Below are 17,064 nucleotides of genomic sequence, written 5' to 3'. Positions count from 1 at the left end.
CTAAGGGATCTGGATTTCAGGCCTCATATATGCTGAGTCCCCAACCAGAACTTTTCTCACCAACCTGAGCTGCCTACCAGGCCCCACAATAATCCTAGTGCTCCCTTGCTGAGAGGTTAACAGCCTGTACAAAGGCCTAACCCTTCTCCATAAGCCTCCCCCACTCCTCCAGGCCTGAGCCTGGATTGGCAGGGGTGCCTGGGGTGGGGGGCAGTGAGCCCCACTCACCTGGCTTCCCAGGGCCAGCTGGGCCAGGCCCCCATCACGCTCTCCAGAGAATGGGCCTTGTTTAGAAAGCGTCTCCTTTGGAGCCTGAGTCACTGGATCCCTGGGTGGTCTAGGGGAAGCCCCAGTTACCGTGAGCACCATGACTGGGGAGGGGGAGGACAGCAGGCCCTGCCACCACCTGTGACCTCAGCAACCCAGCCTATTGTCTGGGACTTGATTTCTCCATTTGTAAACTGAGGGGCTGGAACTGGAATCTCAGGCCCCCATGAGGAAAGGAAGAGCCATAGAGCCTTCCCTAACACTCGAAGCTACTACATGAGCTCAGGGAGGTCCTCAGCCTCAGGGAAGGACAGGCCTGGGAGGAAGATAGCTTTCAGATTGACGCCCCTGGGTTCCCTGAAAACAGTCCTCAGGCTCCAAGACCATCCTTGAGGAACAGGCCCGTCCCAGTGGAACCAATCACAACCAGCGCTCAGGATGCCCAGCAGGCATCTGAGACAGAAGGCCTGCTCCTTCCCCCAGTAAGTGTGGGCACATGGCAGCATTCATGTGACCAGTTTCCCCATCTGAGAAAGGGGAATAACTGGGAATATGCAACCACCACAGAGGTTCTCAGGAAGACTGGACGTGTGAAAGATGCTCACAGAAAAGGCTCACAAATGGAGAGTTAATGTTCTTAGTTAATTGACTCCAGCCCTTCCTTCCACAGAACCACTCAGTTCTGCTCAGTGCTTGAGAGGAGGACCGAGGCCTGGACAGAGCAGGACAGCAGAGGAAGCTGGGCCTTAGGGAGCATCAGACCTGATGGAGGAGAGTTGGGCTGGCAGGGGGACCATGAGAAAGTTTTCCTTAAAGGACAATGTGGCCTGTCAGGCTTAACTCCGGACAGAATCAATGACTCCGTCTACACAGGTACCCTCTGAGGATCTGGGAGATGGGCAAAGGGTGTCACTGCTTGGTCTGCACAGAGCAGACCCTGTGCCAGGAGGCAGGAGACCTGCATCATGGCCGAGTACCCATGATGACAGGCTTGCCGAAGTGCTCTGGCCTGTTTCCTCACCTATAAAATGGTAGTGTCTGTCCCCATCACACTTGCTCCCTAATGACGGGGGATTATGATCACCGCCTCCACACCCAGGTGGTATGGTGTGACTGCTGCTTCCTCTCAAGAGATGGCATTGGTGGGCACTATGCTCTGGGAGCTGGGATGGCCTCAAGGCTCACCCGCCCCATCCCGCCTGCAGCCTGGCCTTCCTTCTGGGGGCCCCTACATGGAGCTTCTTGGAGCCCAGCTGTGATCCCCTCCCTGGTCCACTCAGAAACTAGCTCACCTGCTGCACCCTAAGGGTCACCTCAGCTCACCTGGACATCTGAGGCTCCCTTTCCAGCCCTGGCCCTGCCTTCAGAACAGGTGATATGCTCAGATGGTGGACCAGGTGCTGTGTGCTCAGTCCTCCCAATGCACACCTACTACTGTGGTGGGAACAATTTTATCCCATCTTACAGTTGGTACCATTGAGGCACATTGTGAAGTCTCTGACGTCACTGTAAGTCAGATCCACTGTAAGGATCTGAATTCAGGCAACCTGGCTCCAGAGCACAAGGGCCTAAGAGTCCCTTCTCCTGGCCCCTGGGTGCTCCATGCAACAGGGGCCCCCTGGTTTCTGCTGCTCCCATGGCACGGCTCCTTTGCTCCTGTCCCCTCTGCTGTCCCCAGCCCACCAGTGTGCCACTCATCTGTCCTAGGAGGCCTCCTGATTCATCTCCTCGGTCCCATGGGATGGGATCCTCACTCCATCTTGAACTCCAATAATTGCCTGAGCTCAAGGAGCCTCCCACGCTGACCCCATTATCAGGAATACACCAGCGAGGCAGGGAAGGGCCTCAGCGTGGGGTGCCCTGGTGGGACCAGCAGTCAGCAGCAGCCAACCCAGGGGTACCAGTGCACCTTGGTACGGGGACAGGATTAGCAGCAGTGGGGAAAGAGTCCATTGGCAAAGTGATGGTTTATTTCTTAGAGGACGTGATGGCCATGATCCCCACCTCCTGGCATTCACATTCTTGTGTAAACCCTCCCACATCATAGCAAGAATGGCTCGTGTGATTAACAGAATATGGCAGAAGTGATGGTATGTCACTTGCAGGATGTTATAAAAGATAGCAGTTCCACTCTTGGTCTCTCTTTCAATTCAGTTGCGCTGGGGGAAGCCACCGCCTGAGCAGCCCAGCGGAGAGTCCTGCGTGGTGAGGAACCGAGCTTTCCAGCCAACAGCCATGTGAGCGAGCTTGGAAATGGGTCCTCCGGGCCCAGACAAGCCTTGAACGACTGCAGCCTCAGGAGACCGAACCAGGAGCGCCCAGCTACACTGCTCCTATCCCTGAATGCAAAAACTGTGGGAGATAACAAATGCGAGCTGTTTCAGGCGGCTAACTTTTCGGGTAATTTATTATGCAGCAATAGATAACACCCAGGACTGCTCAGAACATTTAGTACGCTAATGTGAATCTCTAAGAAAGATGATACACAGTGTAACATTCCCCTTAGTTATGGGGTCAAGGAGACCTTCTTTTTGGACTTTCTCAAAAGAGAAAAAATGATTGAATATTGGCTCTGGTCCCATAATTAGATGTAACTTCTAACCTTGATCTGTCTGATGAGCTAGTTATTTACCCTTGAGAATCTCAACTTTCCCTTTTTATGGAAGAGAAAGAAAAACCACCTACCTGGGCATAAATCATGAACACAGTCCCAGAAGAGCAGGTTCTGAGCTGTTTGGAAGGAGGGGTGTGATGGCGGAGAAGGCGGCTTCTTCTCCTTGTTCTAAGAGGAAATTCACCTTGGGGCTCAGGTGGGTTCCACAAGGTGGTAGGTGGGCCCAAGGCCCCCCCATCTCACTCTTCCTCAGGCCATTTCCCCAAAGTGTGATTTTTTTCAGTTTGTGCACAGCTCAGAAACGGGAGGCATGACGTGAGCCTCCATCATCAGACGTAAAGAGCTTGCTCAGGACAGAGGGACGGAACTCTCTCTCCTTCCCGCTGCGTCCTGTGGACACACCACAGCCACAGGCAGGAGGGAGCAACAGAACCTTCCGTAGCCTTAGGGTAAACCTGTGTGCTCCCTCCCTCGTCAACTTACTCCCTCTGCTCTTTTTCCAGGGAAAAGATCGATATCAAATTTCAGGATGCATGGTCGGTCAGAAACCCACTGAAGAAGCCCTCTGCATGTTCCTCTTTATGAAAAAGAAGACGGTTTAAAAAAAAAAAAAAACTATAATGCAAATACTTTTATTATCAATGAGTGACTGGTATTAGCTTTTTGTCTGGGCATTAATATTTCAAACACCATACACCAAACCCAGGCTTTTTCACCTAGCTCTGCTGTATCTTTTTCTTTAAAACAAAACAAAAAAAACATAAAGAAGAAGAGGAAGGAGGAGAAGAAAGAAAATATACCTGTATTGAAAGAATTATAAGCCAAAGTGCGTCTTTCTTGGTTTGTCCATATACACACATTGCACCATACATAAATAATTACATTGTAAAAATGACTCCATAATTACAAGTATAATATATATTTCCATATAATATATAAAACTTTATATTAAATCTAGGTAGCTGATATTTGGGGGTTCCGTCCATGGGGACCGTGTCTCGGGGCGCCGCCCCCCCCCCTGCCCCCCGCCGTGGGGCAGGGGGCAGGGGCCTTGGCCTCCGCGGCTGCCGCTATCTGTGGCTGTTGAGGAGAATCTCAAGCCAGCAGGGACAGGAGGTGATGAACTGCCGGGAGTAGCAGGGCCCCCAGCCCTTGGCGAAGCTGATGCGGACGCTGTTGGGGTCGCAGGGGCCGTCGGCGGTGCCGGGCTCGGGCCCGTGCGGGAGCAGGCCGGAGCGCTCGAAGTCGAACGCCTTGACGGAGTAGCCGGGCGGCACCTTGCGCACCACGAGGGCGCGGCCGCCGGGCGCGTCCAGCGTGGGGGAGTTGACGAAGATGGGGTGCTCGCCGCGGTTGTACGCCCACACGCCGTCGGGCTCCTTGCTGAGCAGGATGCCAAAGCCGATCTTGCTGCGCGTTCGCCGCACCGACTCGCTGCGCTGCTCCAGGTTGAGCTGGCCCAGGCAGAAGCCGCTGCCCTGAGGTAGGTCATAGAAGATGCTGACGGCCTGGTCGTACACCGCGTAGAGGCGGCCCACACGTGTCCGGTGCTCCCAGTACGCCACGCTGCACCAGTGGCTCGGCTTCGTGGCATCCGGAGACATGCTGGCGTCTGCAGGGCAAGCACAGGGCACAGGGGGGTTACTGGCCGGAGGAGGAGGTGGACAGCAGAGGACAGCAGAGGCGGCCCTGCTGCCTGGATGGTCGTTGGGGCTTCTAGCATTCAGCAGACATGCACATGTCCTGCATGCCAGGCTGTCCTCAAGAAATGTCCCACACAGCAGGCTGTCCCCCCACCCACATACACATAAAAGAGAAAACCAAGGTTATGAACCTGCAGAGAAGTCAAGGCACCTATTATGTGCTAGGTGCCACCGGTACACAAACATGAGCCACACCCAGCTACTGCCCTTAGAACTTTACAAGCTAGCGGGAGACACTCACACCCCCAAAGGAGGGACTAGAGGGCTCCAGGCGCTATGTGCGGCACTTCTGACTCCACGTGTGACTTCCCCGGGTCCTCCAGCCACGCTGTGAGGAGGCCACTTTCTCCTCATTTTAGAGATAAGGATCCAAGACTTGGCAGACACCAGCAGCCTGCCCAAGGCCACACAGCCAGTGAGTGGCACAGCCAGGATTTGAACCTGGTCGGTCTAAACCTAGTAAGCTGTTAGGGAGCAATCACCACTCAGAGGCCACTCAGGCATGGCCAGTCCTGGGGCCGGGTGGGGGAGCTGCACCCAGATTCCTTCCAGCAGGAATCAGGGCTGCCTGACTGCTGCCAGACTCTGCCTTGAGAGCGATGCCGAGTCTCCCAGTAACTCCCAGCCCTGGCTCCTCAGGGGGCTTTCTTGGTGGGAAGTGCAGGTTTTCACGAGAACTGCAGCCACCTCTGTGAGACAGACGCTGAGGGCCTCTAAGTGCTAAAGACAACCACTTGCAGGGGTGTGCTGCTTCTCTCTGGGCCTCAGTTTCCCCCCAGACGGCAAAGGGATGGCCTGAATGATGACTGGAATTCCTTCTCACTCCAGCTTGAGACGCCCCTGTGTGTCTGATGAATCTAACGATTTTCTGAGAGCTGACCTAAGTTCACACATAAGCTGGGGCGTGTCTGAAAGGGTAGTCCCATCCTCACGGCTCTCACGTGTGCCCAGCTTCTCGGCTTCAAGCCTTTCTTGCCATCCCGCCCTTCCTTTGAGCTCACGGCTCTGAGCAGCAAGTGGGCGAGGCGTTCCCGTACAGGTTCCTGGCTGGGGCTTCGGCACCGAGGGAGCCATCCTGCCAGAGCAGGGCCCTGAGGAGGGGGCTCAGCAAGGACCTTAAGGTTCGGCTTCTCCAAGAGAAACTGATCAAAGTCCAGCCAAACCTGAGGGAGAAAACACTGCGAACACCTGCAAGCCAGGAGCCTGGGTGAGGTCAGCTGCCTGCCTCCACCCAGCCCAGCCTAGCAGTCCCAGAGCAGCACGGTGACAGGGCCCCCGACGACCTCTTCTGCGCGGGGAGGCCTGCCTTGACACCTAGCAGGAAACCGCCCGAGGGACTTCTGTGGGGCTGCTAGCTCTGCTCGGGCCTTGGCTAGGCAATCCCACGGGGTGTGCCCCTCACCCTCTGCTGGGCATTAAGGTCCCAGCCACAGGTCCCCAGGCCAGCCCCATTCTGCCTCACAATCCCTGTCCAGGCCCCTCTTGGTTCTGGCTGGTGGGTGGGGGGTGGGGGTAAGAGGCTCTACTCCCTGCCCTCTCCTCACTGGTCCCTTGGCCATTCCCAGCCAGGAACACCCCAGGCCACTGCTCCTCTCTCCACACAGTCCATCTAGGGGTCCCCAAGAGCAAGGAAAGCAGCAGCATCCCAGCCTGGCCAAGAAACTCCAGCACCAACCTTTTCACCAAGCAACAATTCCTTTGGTGCCCTAGACACAGAGAGGTGGGGACACAAAGAAGGTGGGCCTGGACAATGGCGGGCACAGGAAGGCGACAGGCAGCCCTGAGCACCTTCCGTGAGCGCCTCTTCTTCACAGCAGCTTGGGCTGCCCCGTTTCACAGGTGAGGAACCTGAGGCCCAGGGAGGTGCCATCACGGGTCGAGGGTACACACTAGTGGGTGCTGCAGCTGGCAACAGTGCCAGGCCACACTCCCGAGGGGAGCTCTTCTCCATACTCTGGGCAGACTCCCCCCAAAACCCAGGCACCGGGCAAGTCCCTCCTCTTGCTAAGGCTCGGTTTCACTGTATATAACCATGACTGCTCTCTTGGCCTCTGCGTTCAAGATGTGCTTACTCACAAGCTGGGTGAGTCACTCTCCACCCTGCAAATGAAAGGCCTTCACTCCTGCAGACTCACTGCCTGGTCTCAGGGAGGGATTACTGCTGTCCCCTTCACAGATAAGGCTCAGAGGCCACCCAGTCATAAAGTGGCGGCTCTGCCCCAGGGTGTAGCTACTCCATTGTAAAAGGCAGTTTGGCAGTCAGAGTGGGCAGGGGTGGGGGCAGGGGCAGGGGGTGGTGGTGGTGCTGGGAATGGGGCCTGGAGGAGGGGCACTTTCTCTCTCCTAGCTCCCCAAAGGGTTTCCACTCAAGGCCATGTGGGATTTCCTGTCCCCTTCCTCTTAGTTCCCACCCCAGCCAAGCCAAATGCCCTTTCATCAACTGTTCCCATCTCCTCAAGACCCGTGTCCCCAGCCTTGCCCCCATTCCCCTCTCAGGGAAAAATAGTGTCCTGTGCTTAGTGGCAAACCCTACATAGCTGCCCTAGGGCCCAGCCTGCCCCCACCATCTGGCTCTGGGACACTGCCTGGGCCAGGCCTCACCTCCTGCAACCTCTCTGGTTGAGCAGCCTGGGTAACACCTCATCAGGCCTGGGCTCCTGGCCAAGTCTTCCAAATTCCAGGAGGTGGACTGCTGCCTCTGAGAAGCCCTCTCTCACCTCTCCCTCCTGGGGGCCCACAGACTTAAATGCAGCCCCTCCCTTGGCCTGACCATGTGTCTGTCTGCATTGCTGGTCGGTGCTCCTGTCTGGTCTAAACTCTCAGCCTCAATCTCAAAACAGTATATGTCTCTAGAATATGCCCTCAGGACACTCTAGAAGGGAAGGAGGAAGGAAATTAAAGGTATCTGTGGCGTTGCACACAGCCTTCACTCCCACCCCCACTGGAATCCTGACCAGCAGGGGGCGCTGATGGTCTCGACCCCAGGGAATGGGCAATGACTTCGATCTCAAGTGTGACCCTGAGAGCAAGCTGGCAGGTGAGCCCATCACCATGCCTGGGGAGCTCAGGGCCTGCCCATCCTCACTCAGTCTCAGGTTCTTGGGGCTCCAGAACTTGAGGGACCCCTGACATCATCTTGCCCAGGGAGCCTACACTTTGGGCTCTCACAAACCAATAACACTGTTCAACGGGGTGGGGAGGGAATGTCACAGGGTTACCATCCTTTCATTTATCCATGTACAGACTTATCAAAATCCTGGACCGTCTACAATCATGAGCACAAAAGAAATTTGATACTAACGAAATAGGTAGGACCTAAATCAGAAATGTAAAAGTTAATACATTAAGAGTACAATAAACGTTCTTTTTTCTTTCACTGTGGACCAATGAAAACTTAGTCCTGAGACTGATCTTTGGGAACCACTAGTTGAGTCCAGTGTCCTTCTGCCCCAAAGATGGAACCCCAGGGGTAAAGGATGACTCACCCAAGGACACACAGCAGCTCAGGGCAGCGCTGGCACCAAAACTAGACATCCCAGAGTTCAAATCTAATGCTTGTCCCATGATCTCGAAGGTTTCAGAGTCAGACAGACCTGAGGCTCTTACCACTGATGGGATGTGTGGCCATGGACAAGGCACCAAACGTCCCCAGACCTCAGTCTCCTCATTTATAAAATGGACTCATGCATAACTGAGTGCCTCGTTTACGCTGCCCATTTTCAAATTTTCTGGAAAACCCAGCAGCTGTTTAACTGGATACACAAAGAGGCAGCTGTCTGTTAACTGGCCCCAGCACTGGCCTAACCGTTCCAAGGCTGGGGGTTAGGGGTCATGATGCAAGGTCACCACCACGGGAGGTTAGTGGGAGAGTAGACAGCAAGGCCCTCCTAAAACTGTACAGTGCTTTATCAATGTTCTGAGCTCCTAGCCTGGTCCCTGAGGTCAAAGAGGCACTCGGTGAGGGAATGAAGGTTGCAGCTGGGAACAATGAATATCAAGGACAAAGACAAGTGCGGCTGTGGCTTGGTTTCCACGCACACATCTGCAACATGTTCGCCTCTTGTGCAGTGTGGCCCACTCGAGCCAATGCGTTCTCCGAGTGAGAAGGCAGGCACCCCCGGACCCAGGGTCCCCTCTGCCCCACTCCCCACCACACTCCTCATCTGCAGCCTGGCCCCGCTGAGACTGCGAGGGGGCAGTCTCTTGCAGATCTTTCTCTCCTCATGGCTCCAAGGCTGTGGTTCCGCCATCAGCCTAATTAGGAACCAGCTCCTTTAATTGCAAATAAACACCGGGGAGTCAGACCAGAGTGAACATCAAAGATGCCCGCACTCTGACTGAAACTCCTGCTCACTACCCCCTGCTCAGGGCCTGGCCCAGTTCCCAGCCAGACTCTGGGTCCCGGCTGGGAGGAGAGGCACAGTCTGGTGCCGTGTCTGGGGTCGATCCGGCAGAATGGCACCAGGCCAGGGTCAGGTGTCCTGCCTCCTGGCCCCGATCAGGCAGGCTATCTCCCTTACTCTGGCCTCAGTCTTCCCATGTACAAGATGCACTAAATTTCTGATTGAGTGAATGCTCAAAGCAGCTCTACTTATAATGACCCAAACTCAGAGAACAGTTTGGATGTCTGACAACAGAATAGATGTTATGGACTGAATGCCTTGCCCCTGCCCACTCCCATCCCCGCCCCCAATCATGGGCTGAAAGCCTAACCCCCTATGTGTTAGGTGGGGGGTGGAACTCTCATGCAGGGATTAGTGCCCTTAGGAAAGCAGCCCTGGAGAGCCCCCCCCCCCCACCTCCCCAGCTTCCACCTGGGGAGGACACAGCACAGAGCCGTCTGTGAACCAGGAAGCAGGCCCTCCCTAGATCCCAAGTCTGCCGGCTGCTTGATCTTGGACTTCCCAGCCTCCAGAACTGTGAGAAATAAATAGGTATTGTTTATGCCACCCAGTTTATGGTATTTTGTCAGCCCAAAGAGATGACGATCACAGATAAACAAAACTAAGGTACATCTGTATAGTCAGACAAGACTCACCAATAAAAAGGAACAGACCACAGAAACACACACCAACATGAGTGGGTCTCAGACGCACGGCGCTGAGTGAAAGAGCCAGACACAGAAGATAGGCTGTTTGTTTCCGTTCATGTGGAATTCTTGAGTAGACAAAACTAACTGACAGTGAGAGAAGTCAGAAAAAGGATCCCCTCTGGGGCGTGGGGAGAACTAGAAAGGGGCATGAGGGAACTTCTGGGGTAATGGAAATGTCTGGTATCTTGCTTGGTACAATGGGAACTAGGTGTACACATTGTCAAAAATCACCACCTCTATACCTAGGAGCTGCGCATTTCATTGTAGACATGATACCTTGAAAGAATGAGGATGAGAGAAGTGGGGAGGTTCCCCTAGGCCAGCTCCCTGTGGCTGTCCTGGAGTGGCCTCAGCAGCACTCTGTAGTGGCCCAGGGGACAGGCCCTGTGCTTCCAGGCTGGGCAGGGACGACCCAGCAGCCTCACGGCACCCACATTCCTGCCACAAGAGGGTGGTGGATGCCTGCAGTGGGCAGGAGACTGGCCCGACAGTAGGCCCTCTACCCTGTGCTGGAGCCAGGCCCACCAATGGTTGGCATTCCTTCCTCTTGGCCTCTGTGCCCAGTGAGCATGCTGCAAACCCAACGTGTAATTTTGTGGAGTTGCTAGGGCACCGAGGGGGCAAACTGCAGTCTCGGGGAGGCGGGAAGAGCTGAAATCCTAAGAAAAGCCTCTTTAGCTTCTTCAAATCAGCAGTTTTCTGTCAAAACAAAGGGCAGGACCGTTCCAGGGTGCTCCCCATGCGCTGCCCGCTCCAAAGGCCTGAGCACACGCGATGCAGCTTGTTTTCCTTGTGATCTCCCCCTTTCCATTTGGCCAAACTGCTTTGGACTTGGCCATCCTGTGAAGGGAACCAGAGATATGCCCAGGCTGAAGTCTCTGATCCCTCAGATTGGAAGGAGGGGAGATGTAATGGCCCAGAGCATTCGCAGGAGTCTGGGCCCTGAGTCCTCCTGGTCTCCAGGGGCCTGGCTCGGACACCTGGGCTCCACCATGGTCAAAGCCTCTGCAGCTGCTTCACACTTCCTTGGGCCACGGCAGCCTCTCTGCCTCCTGTGGGGCTGGATGGAAAGGGCTGGCTGGGCCACAGGTCTGTGAGCACAAAGCAAGAGCAGACACACCCAGATCCCACTGAGACTCGGAGACTCAGAGGCCCAGAGAGGTTAAGTGACTTGACCGGGGTCACCCGGCAAGTTGGTGGCAGAGCCAGAGAGGAGCCAGGGCTTTTCCAATCCCCTTTCCACTGGGGCCTCCTGCCCCCTGGAAAACTTTCTTCTGTCCCGTGTCATGCCTGTGGCTTCAAGTTCCCCTCCATTTGGCAGCTTTTTCATCTGCAGCTCCCAGGCCTGGGAGTAATTACGTGGCCCTGCGTCTGGTTAACCTAACACCCCTTTAAAAGCCTTGTTTGCCCATTAGATAAGTAGTTTTTGTTATCAAACTTAAGGGGAAAAAAGGAGTTTCCACTTAACCTTCCTTTGCCATTTTAAGCTGGAGAAATGGCTTCAGGTTTTGCAGCAAGACCAGAGATGCAGCATTAATTAGAGGCTCATTTTTTTTTCCTTTGTTAAAGGAGGGGGAGACCAGTCCTTTAGCCACTGGGCTCCGGCAGTAAAAGCAGAGAAGGAATGTGCACGGGGCCATGTTAATGGTCAACAGCTCAGAACGAGCCTCTCTGCGGAACGCTTTCCAAAAGCAGGGCCCAGCTGACAGGAGTTTCCTCTGATTCGCTCCCACCCGCCCCTCCCCACCGGCCGCCTCAGCTCCAGCACCTTTGGCTCCTAGAGGAAGCCGGGCTTCCAAGAGGAAGTTCCTAATCCGTCATTACATCACGGGCGGTCTGACCACCGCTGGCCCTGGGTCCACCTCAGGGGCTCTTTAGGCCACTGGTCTCTTGAGTCCAAAGCCTGTCTTGCTACCCACTCCCAAAGGTCGACCAGTTGCTCTGCTGGCTTTTTGACCCCCGAGGTGGGGAGTGAGATCGGTGTACCAAGGGAGAGTGACAGCGAGAGCAGGAAGGAGGCCAGGAATGCAAAGTCCATGTGGCCAAAATTCACCATTTTGTATATGCAGAAACTGAGGCTCAAGGAGCTGAAGTGACTTACCAAGGTCACAGCAGAAATTAGCAAAAAAGCTAGGACTGGTGGGAACCTCCTGCATTGGGCTGGATTAGCAAGAGTTTGGGAGCAACACTACCTGCATGTGAATTACAGCTTTGCCACTGGCTGTGAAATCTTGGGCAAGTGGCTTCACCCCCCTGGGCCTCAGTTTCCTAATCTGTAAACTGGGGGTGCAACCAATGCTTATGTCTTTGGGCTGCTGGAATTAATTCCAAGTGTGTCGAATGCCTGGTCCAAAGTAAGCACTCCATAAGTAACAAGCAATTTATTTTTACTAATATTGTTACCATAATAGTCTTATCTCTACATATTATTTGTACAAATTATTTAATACATTGACTCAGCCTGTAGAGTTCATAAGGGTATTCAGTCAAAGGTAATGCCTGCAAAGATAAGATGTGCCAACAGAACCGAGAATCAAAGGGAAATCATAATGGCAGTAGTAATACAATATGCCAGATAATAACCATAATAATATACCAGCCAACACTGAATGAATCTTCACCAAATGCCGGGCTGAGTGTGAAGCACTTTAAATGCCCTTTCACGACATACAGGTAATCTTCTCAGTCATTCCCATTTTAAGATGAAGGAACTGAAGCCTGAAAGTTGCTAAAGTGTCCACAGTCCTCAGCTGGGAGGATGCAAAGGTGGGATTCGAGTTCAGGTCAGTGGAGGCTTGAGACCAAGGACTTTGCATTACTCCTGTGGTTTTTGCCATGGGCCACAAAACCCGAGACACCGCAGGATAACGGCACAGGGACTATGCTATAATAATCCAGCCCTGTCCACCCCAAGCCGGCAGGCATATGGAGGCTCTGTAAACCTGGGCATTACAAGGGGTCCTTGGGTGTGGCATCCTGGGGACCACTGCCCCCCCTCCCAGGAGGGCAGTGGTCTTTTCAAATAACATGCCTCACAGCAGCTAGCTATGGCCCCCTATGTGGCCCTGCCAACACACCCTCATTTTTAGTTTTTAAGTCCCACACACTCCCACCAGGTGCTTTGTGCTCTTCATCCACTCTCCCCAAGTCCAGGAGGTAGAATCATACCCATGCTCAGACATACCCTAAGTCAGAGAGGCCACACGGTCGGTGGCACGGGAATCCCGACTGGCTGGCCTGACTCTGAGCCCACCCTCTCTCTGACAGGCCCCGCATGCTGCCTGTCTGCTCCCTCTGCTCTTTTGCGGGGGGTCCTCAGAGCCCCGGCCCTGGAGGGTTTAGGAGGGATGGGGGTATAAGGATAGTCAGTGGTTTCATGCAGTAACCAGCCTTCTCTAGGGAGAGGCCTGCTGGGCCTGCAGGAAGGCCTTTCTTTCAGCCTTGGTGCCCTGACCCCGGCCTGCCTGGCCCCACGTCTCCGGTAGAACAAAGTGGCAGCCTGGGCTGAGGTGGGTAAGGTTTCCACTCTTTTATCTCATGCAGAATTCAAACAAATCCTGAAAAGATGAACTCATCTTGCAATCGTGACATAAAACAAGCTTTCTCCCAGGCCCTAACACACAGGCCTGTTCAGCGTCTCCTCCACAGACACATTCCCCAGGACCTACTGCTCCTGGGGCAAGACCATTCCAAGTTCCCCGGGCCCGGGAGCCCTGGCTTCTCTCCCCAGGCCTCACTCAGTGCTCTGCGGTCCAAGATCCCTTCCTGACTACACTCTGCAAGCCGCTGAAGCTTCTGAGAAGCACACTGAGGTACCATCAGCCTGACCTCCTCCATGAGACCTGATGATGAGGCTCTACACCAGGAACACTGGCATGCCTGCCTGGGCTGGCCCAGTCCTTGTCCAAGAAACTCCACCAACCTAAGCCAGACAAGACGACCCCAAGGGCGCAGGACAGGGAAACCACCCAGACCTCTGGCGGCAAGGGACAGTCCGGGTGAACGCGTTCTGGTTCCCTGTGCCCTGGGAGGGAAGGACTGTGTCTGCAAGCAAGTGGGGAGACAGCGATAAGCAGCTTATAAAATCAGCCCACATTTTCAAGAAAGAACCAGTTTCTGCAACAAAAGGCTCTGAACTTTACTCCCATTCCAAGTCTTCTTTTGTTTTATCACAGCGTCAGACTCCTGAGTTGTTTGTTTTCTTACCCAGAGTCCCCCTGGGATGGGAAAGCCTGGCTTTTTATATTGCCCCAGAAAGATTCTAAAATAACACAGTTTGTGCAAGAAAATGAAGCTGGGTGCCTTGGTCCCCAGGAAAGAGGCAGCAGTTGCAATAAGACAGGGGGCCCCCAAACCCTCCCTACCTGCAGGTCTTTACTGCTGGTGGCCAAACCCCTCAATTCACACACAAACCAGACTGGTCTTTGGAGCTCCTCTCTCAGTCAGCTGAGTCTAGGTTTTCATCTTAGGCTTTAAGTGCCAAAGTTCACTTATTCAACCCAACCTTGAGTTCCCTGTTGAATCTGAGAGCAGAGAATAAAATGAGCCCTTTGGGACTTCAGATGGGGACAGCCTGGGCATGCATGAGAGGCTCAGGGATGCTGTGTGGTGGTGTGCTTCAAGGACACCCATCGCCGGGCACGCTCCTGCCCTGCAGGCTCCCAGAACTGAGCGAATCCAGGGAGCCTCCATTTTTCTTTTAATTTCCCAAATACTACTTGAGTTATATGGCAAACCTCGTGCCTCAGACTTCTTCATGGACCAATGTAAAGCCATAAAAGCAAAGGGCCTCAAAATCACCCTCCATCAGCCTGGCTCAGCAGTCAGGTGCAAGAGGCCATGCTGGCATAGAAACACCCAGGGGATGACAAGGTGAGGCCACCACAGCCCAGGCCTGTCAAATCCCTGGCCTGTTATTGGGGCCCCTTAACTCTCTGTTCCTTGAACACCCCACTCTGTGTACTTTGTCCATCCCACTCCCTCTTGATTTGGAAGGCACCCTGAGACCACAGGCAACAACGAGGTGAACTGGCGCAAATCCTAACATCTCTGTTACTGCAGGCAGGTGCCTGTGTCTCTGAGTGCCAGGACCAGTGCAAAGCGAGAATGCAGTGCTCCTTGTTCAAAAATTATGCAGGTCAGTGGTGAAAGCAGAGCATTGCATGGAGCAGAGGTCCCTTCTGAACGTGGGCCCTGAGCACAGCACATGATGCGCATCCAGGAAGGTGGTCCTGCCGCCACTGGTCTCCTGGCCAAGAACCCCTCACTCAACGGGGCTGAGCAGAGGGAGTAAAGGGCCTAGCAATGGTTTCCTCCTTCTGTCCCCAGTGTTTGTCAGGCTCTTGCTCAACCATCGAGACCCAGACAGTTGTCACCTCCTTTGGAAAGCTTTCCCCAGTCCCTGGAAATATTCCCCTATGCCCCTCTCCCGTGGCACTCTCTTTGATGTTGTCATCAGAAGGGCACATCTCTCCATTCTACTCACCTGCCAGCAGGCTGGCCTGAAAATAGGCCTCTGCCCCTCCTCTCACGGGACCGGGCACTGAGCCACCTGACACGGGTGCCCTCCACAATGGGTGCTGAATGGAATTTTACCTTTGCGAGCTAGGAGGGCAGTGGGGAAATCATCGGGTTTTCTCCAAGTTTGAAAAAGGTGCAGCAGCAGTACTGTTCCCACTTACCAGATGACACCACTGGCACTCAGAGGCTGGGACACTGAGGAAGGGTGGGCGAAGCATCGTCCTTATTTGCTGATCCTCCTGATGTAGTCCAGCCAATAGAATGCCAGACCAGCTCACCATGTGCAAGGCTGGTTTCAGTGGCTCAAAGAAAAACAAAAACAAAAACCAAACCCCATCACCTAAAGCCTACACTCACCTATCTGGCAACGGATGTGGATATAATTTATCTGGCTTGCTGAGTCTGTGAGGTGAAGGGAACAGTGAACATGGCTTTGAATGGAAGAGCCAAAGAACATGGCTGGGGAGCTGGTTTTCTTATTTGCAGAGCCCTCCAAAATAAGCTTCATCCAACACCAGCCTGTTGTTATTTACCAATAAGACAATATCATATGACCTTTGCAAATCAGACACACTGCCTTGATTTACACTAAAGATGCTGTTTAAATTAAAGTACCAGAGGCAAGGACACTCAATTTTAAAATAATCCTTACATTAACTCCTTCCCTTTAAAATATCCTTTTGTAACATAAAGGTACATAATCCATGCCTCTGTGGTTAAATACATAGTCCTACATACTGGGTTTTGTTAACGTGAGGGTTTCCTGGATCATTGTTGTATATTTCTGGAACAAACAGGAGTGCTTCATAATAAGTAAAAAGCTAATATTGACTGGAGAGATCATTAAGCCACAGTTAAATACAAACACTTGTAATTTGCTATAAAGAACACAGTAGCATGAGATTTAAACAGTTCCCTGCAAAAATGCTGCAAAATGACCCGTGGGCTTGGCAGAAGCTCACCCCTGCGGCCCAGGTGAAGCAGTTGAAGTTGCTCTGCACCATCCACGCCCCAGCTCTAAGCTGCCTGGAAGGGGTTGGCTTGTTTGATCTGGGGCAGTAAGTGGTGAGGAAGGAGGGAGCCAGGCAGTCTGTCCATTAGACTAGCAGGTGGACACAGCCCACAAACCTGGGCCCCGTGCCTCAACCCCAAGTCCAAGACTGGTTTCCAAAGCAGAGGAGGCCAAGCTTGGTTCCCACAATCCCTATAGCCCAAGCCAAAAAGGTGGCTCTCTTCCCATCAATGGTGATGGCGGGATGCTATTTTTAAGTGTAGAGGGTTTTCTAATTCTTCAAGCCTGTTCATAAATGACCCCATCATAGATTACAGAATATAAAGTTCAGAGAGATTGCATGACTGCCTGGCAGTCCAGAGTTAAGGAAGCAAGACCAGGGCTCACCCATGTCTTCTGAGGCTGACGACTGTCACTGTCATTGCCTCCCACCAAGCATCTTGGGAAGGTGTGCCATCACCTTAACAATGGTTTCATACCTCTCAAAGGAATTCTTTAGCCTGAGTCTAGATACACACAGACACACACTGCATGACTCCAGTCGGTGCAGCAGCAGTGGGAGAGTGATGGGCACAGCTGCCACCTGTACTCCTGTTTGGTCTTCTATTCCCAGGGCTAACTTTCCAGCTAAGAGGGGCATATGGCTCGTTTTCATCATCTTTGATTTCTTCTAGAAAAGAGAAGGTGCCCAGGAAAACACCCGGGCTGAATCCAACCGATGGCAATGCGCTAGTGCTTTCTAGAACTGCTTCCTCCTCTGGAGGGCTGTTGGCAGCCGCAGGGACCTGTGCCATAGCAGAAGAAAGGAGTGCCTTTCCTAAATCAGGGGAAGCCTGAAGGACTCTTGGGGGACGGG

At 53.6% G+C, this 17,064-nt stretch overlaps 1 protein-coding gene across 1 annotated transcript in view; it reads right to left on the bottom strand.

The window, feature by feature from the left end:
• Positions 1-3,497: 3,497 nt before the first annotated feature.
• SMAD6 (SMAD family member 6) overlaps positions 3,498-17,064 on the bottom strand; it is a 71,785-nt gene continuing 58,218 nt past the window's right edge. The window contains exon 4 of the mRNA XM_036932317.2: positions 3,498-4,493. Coding sequence (XP_036788212.2) covers positions 3,952-4,493 — 542 coding nt within the window. The 3' untranslated portion in view covers positions 3,498-3,951. The remainder of the gene's footprint in view (positions 4,494-17,064) is intronic.

The sequence above is a fragment of the Manis pentadactyla genome, chromosome 11 (genome assembly GCF_030020395.1).
Source record: "Manis pentadactyla isolate mManPen7 chromosome 11, mManPen7.hap1, whole genome shotgun sequence".
In the NCBI taxonomy this organism is placed as follows: domain Eukaryota; kingdom Metazoa; phylum Chordata; class Mammalia; order Pholidota; family Manidae; genus Manis; species Manis pentadactyla.
The sequence above is the reverse complement of the archived record's forward strand: the minus strand, read 5'-3'. Positions and strand labels throughout refer to the sequence as shown.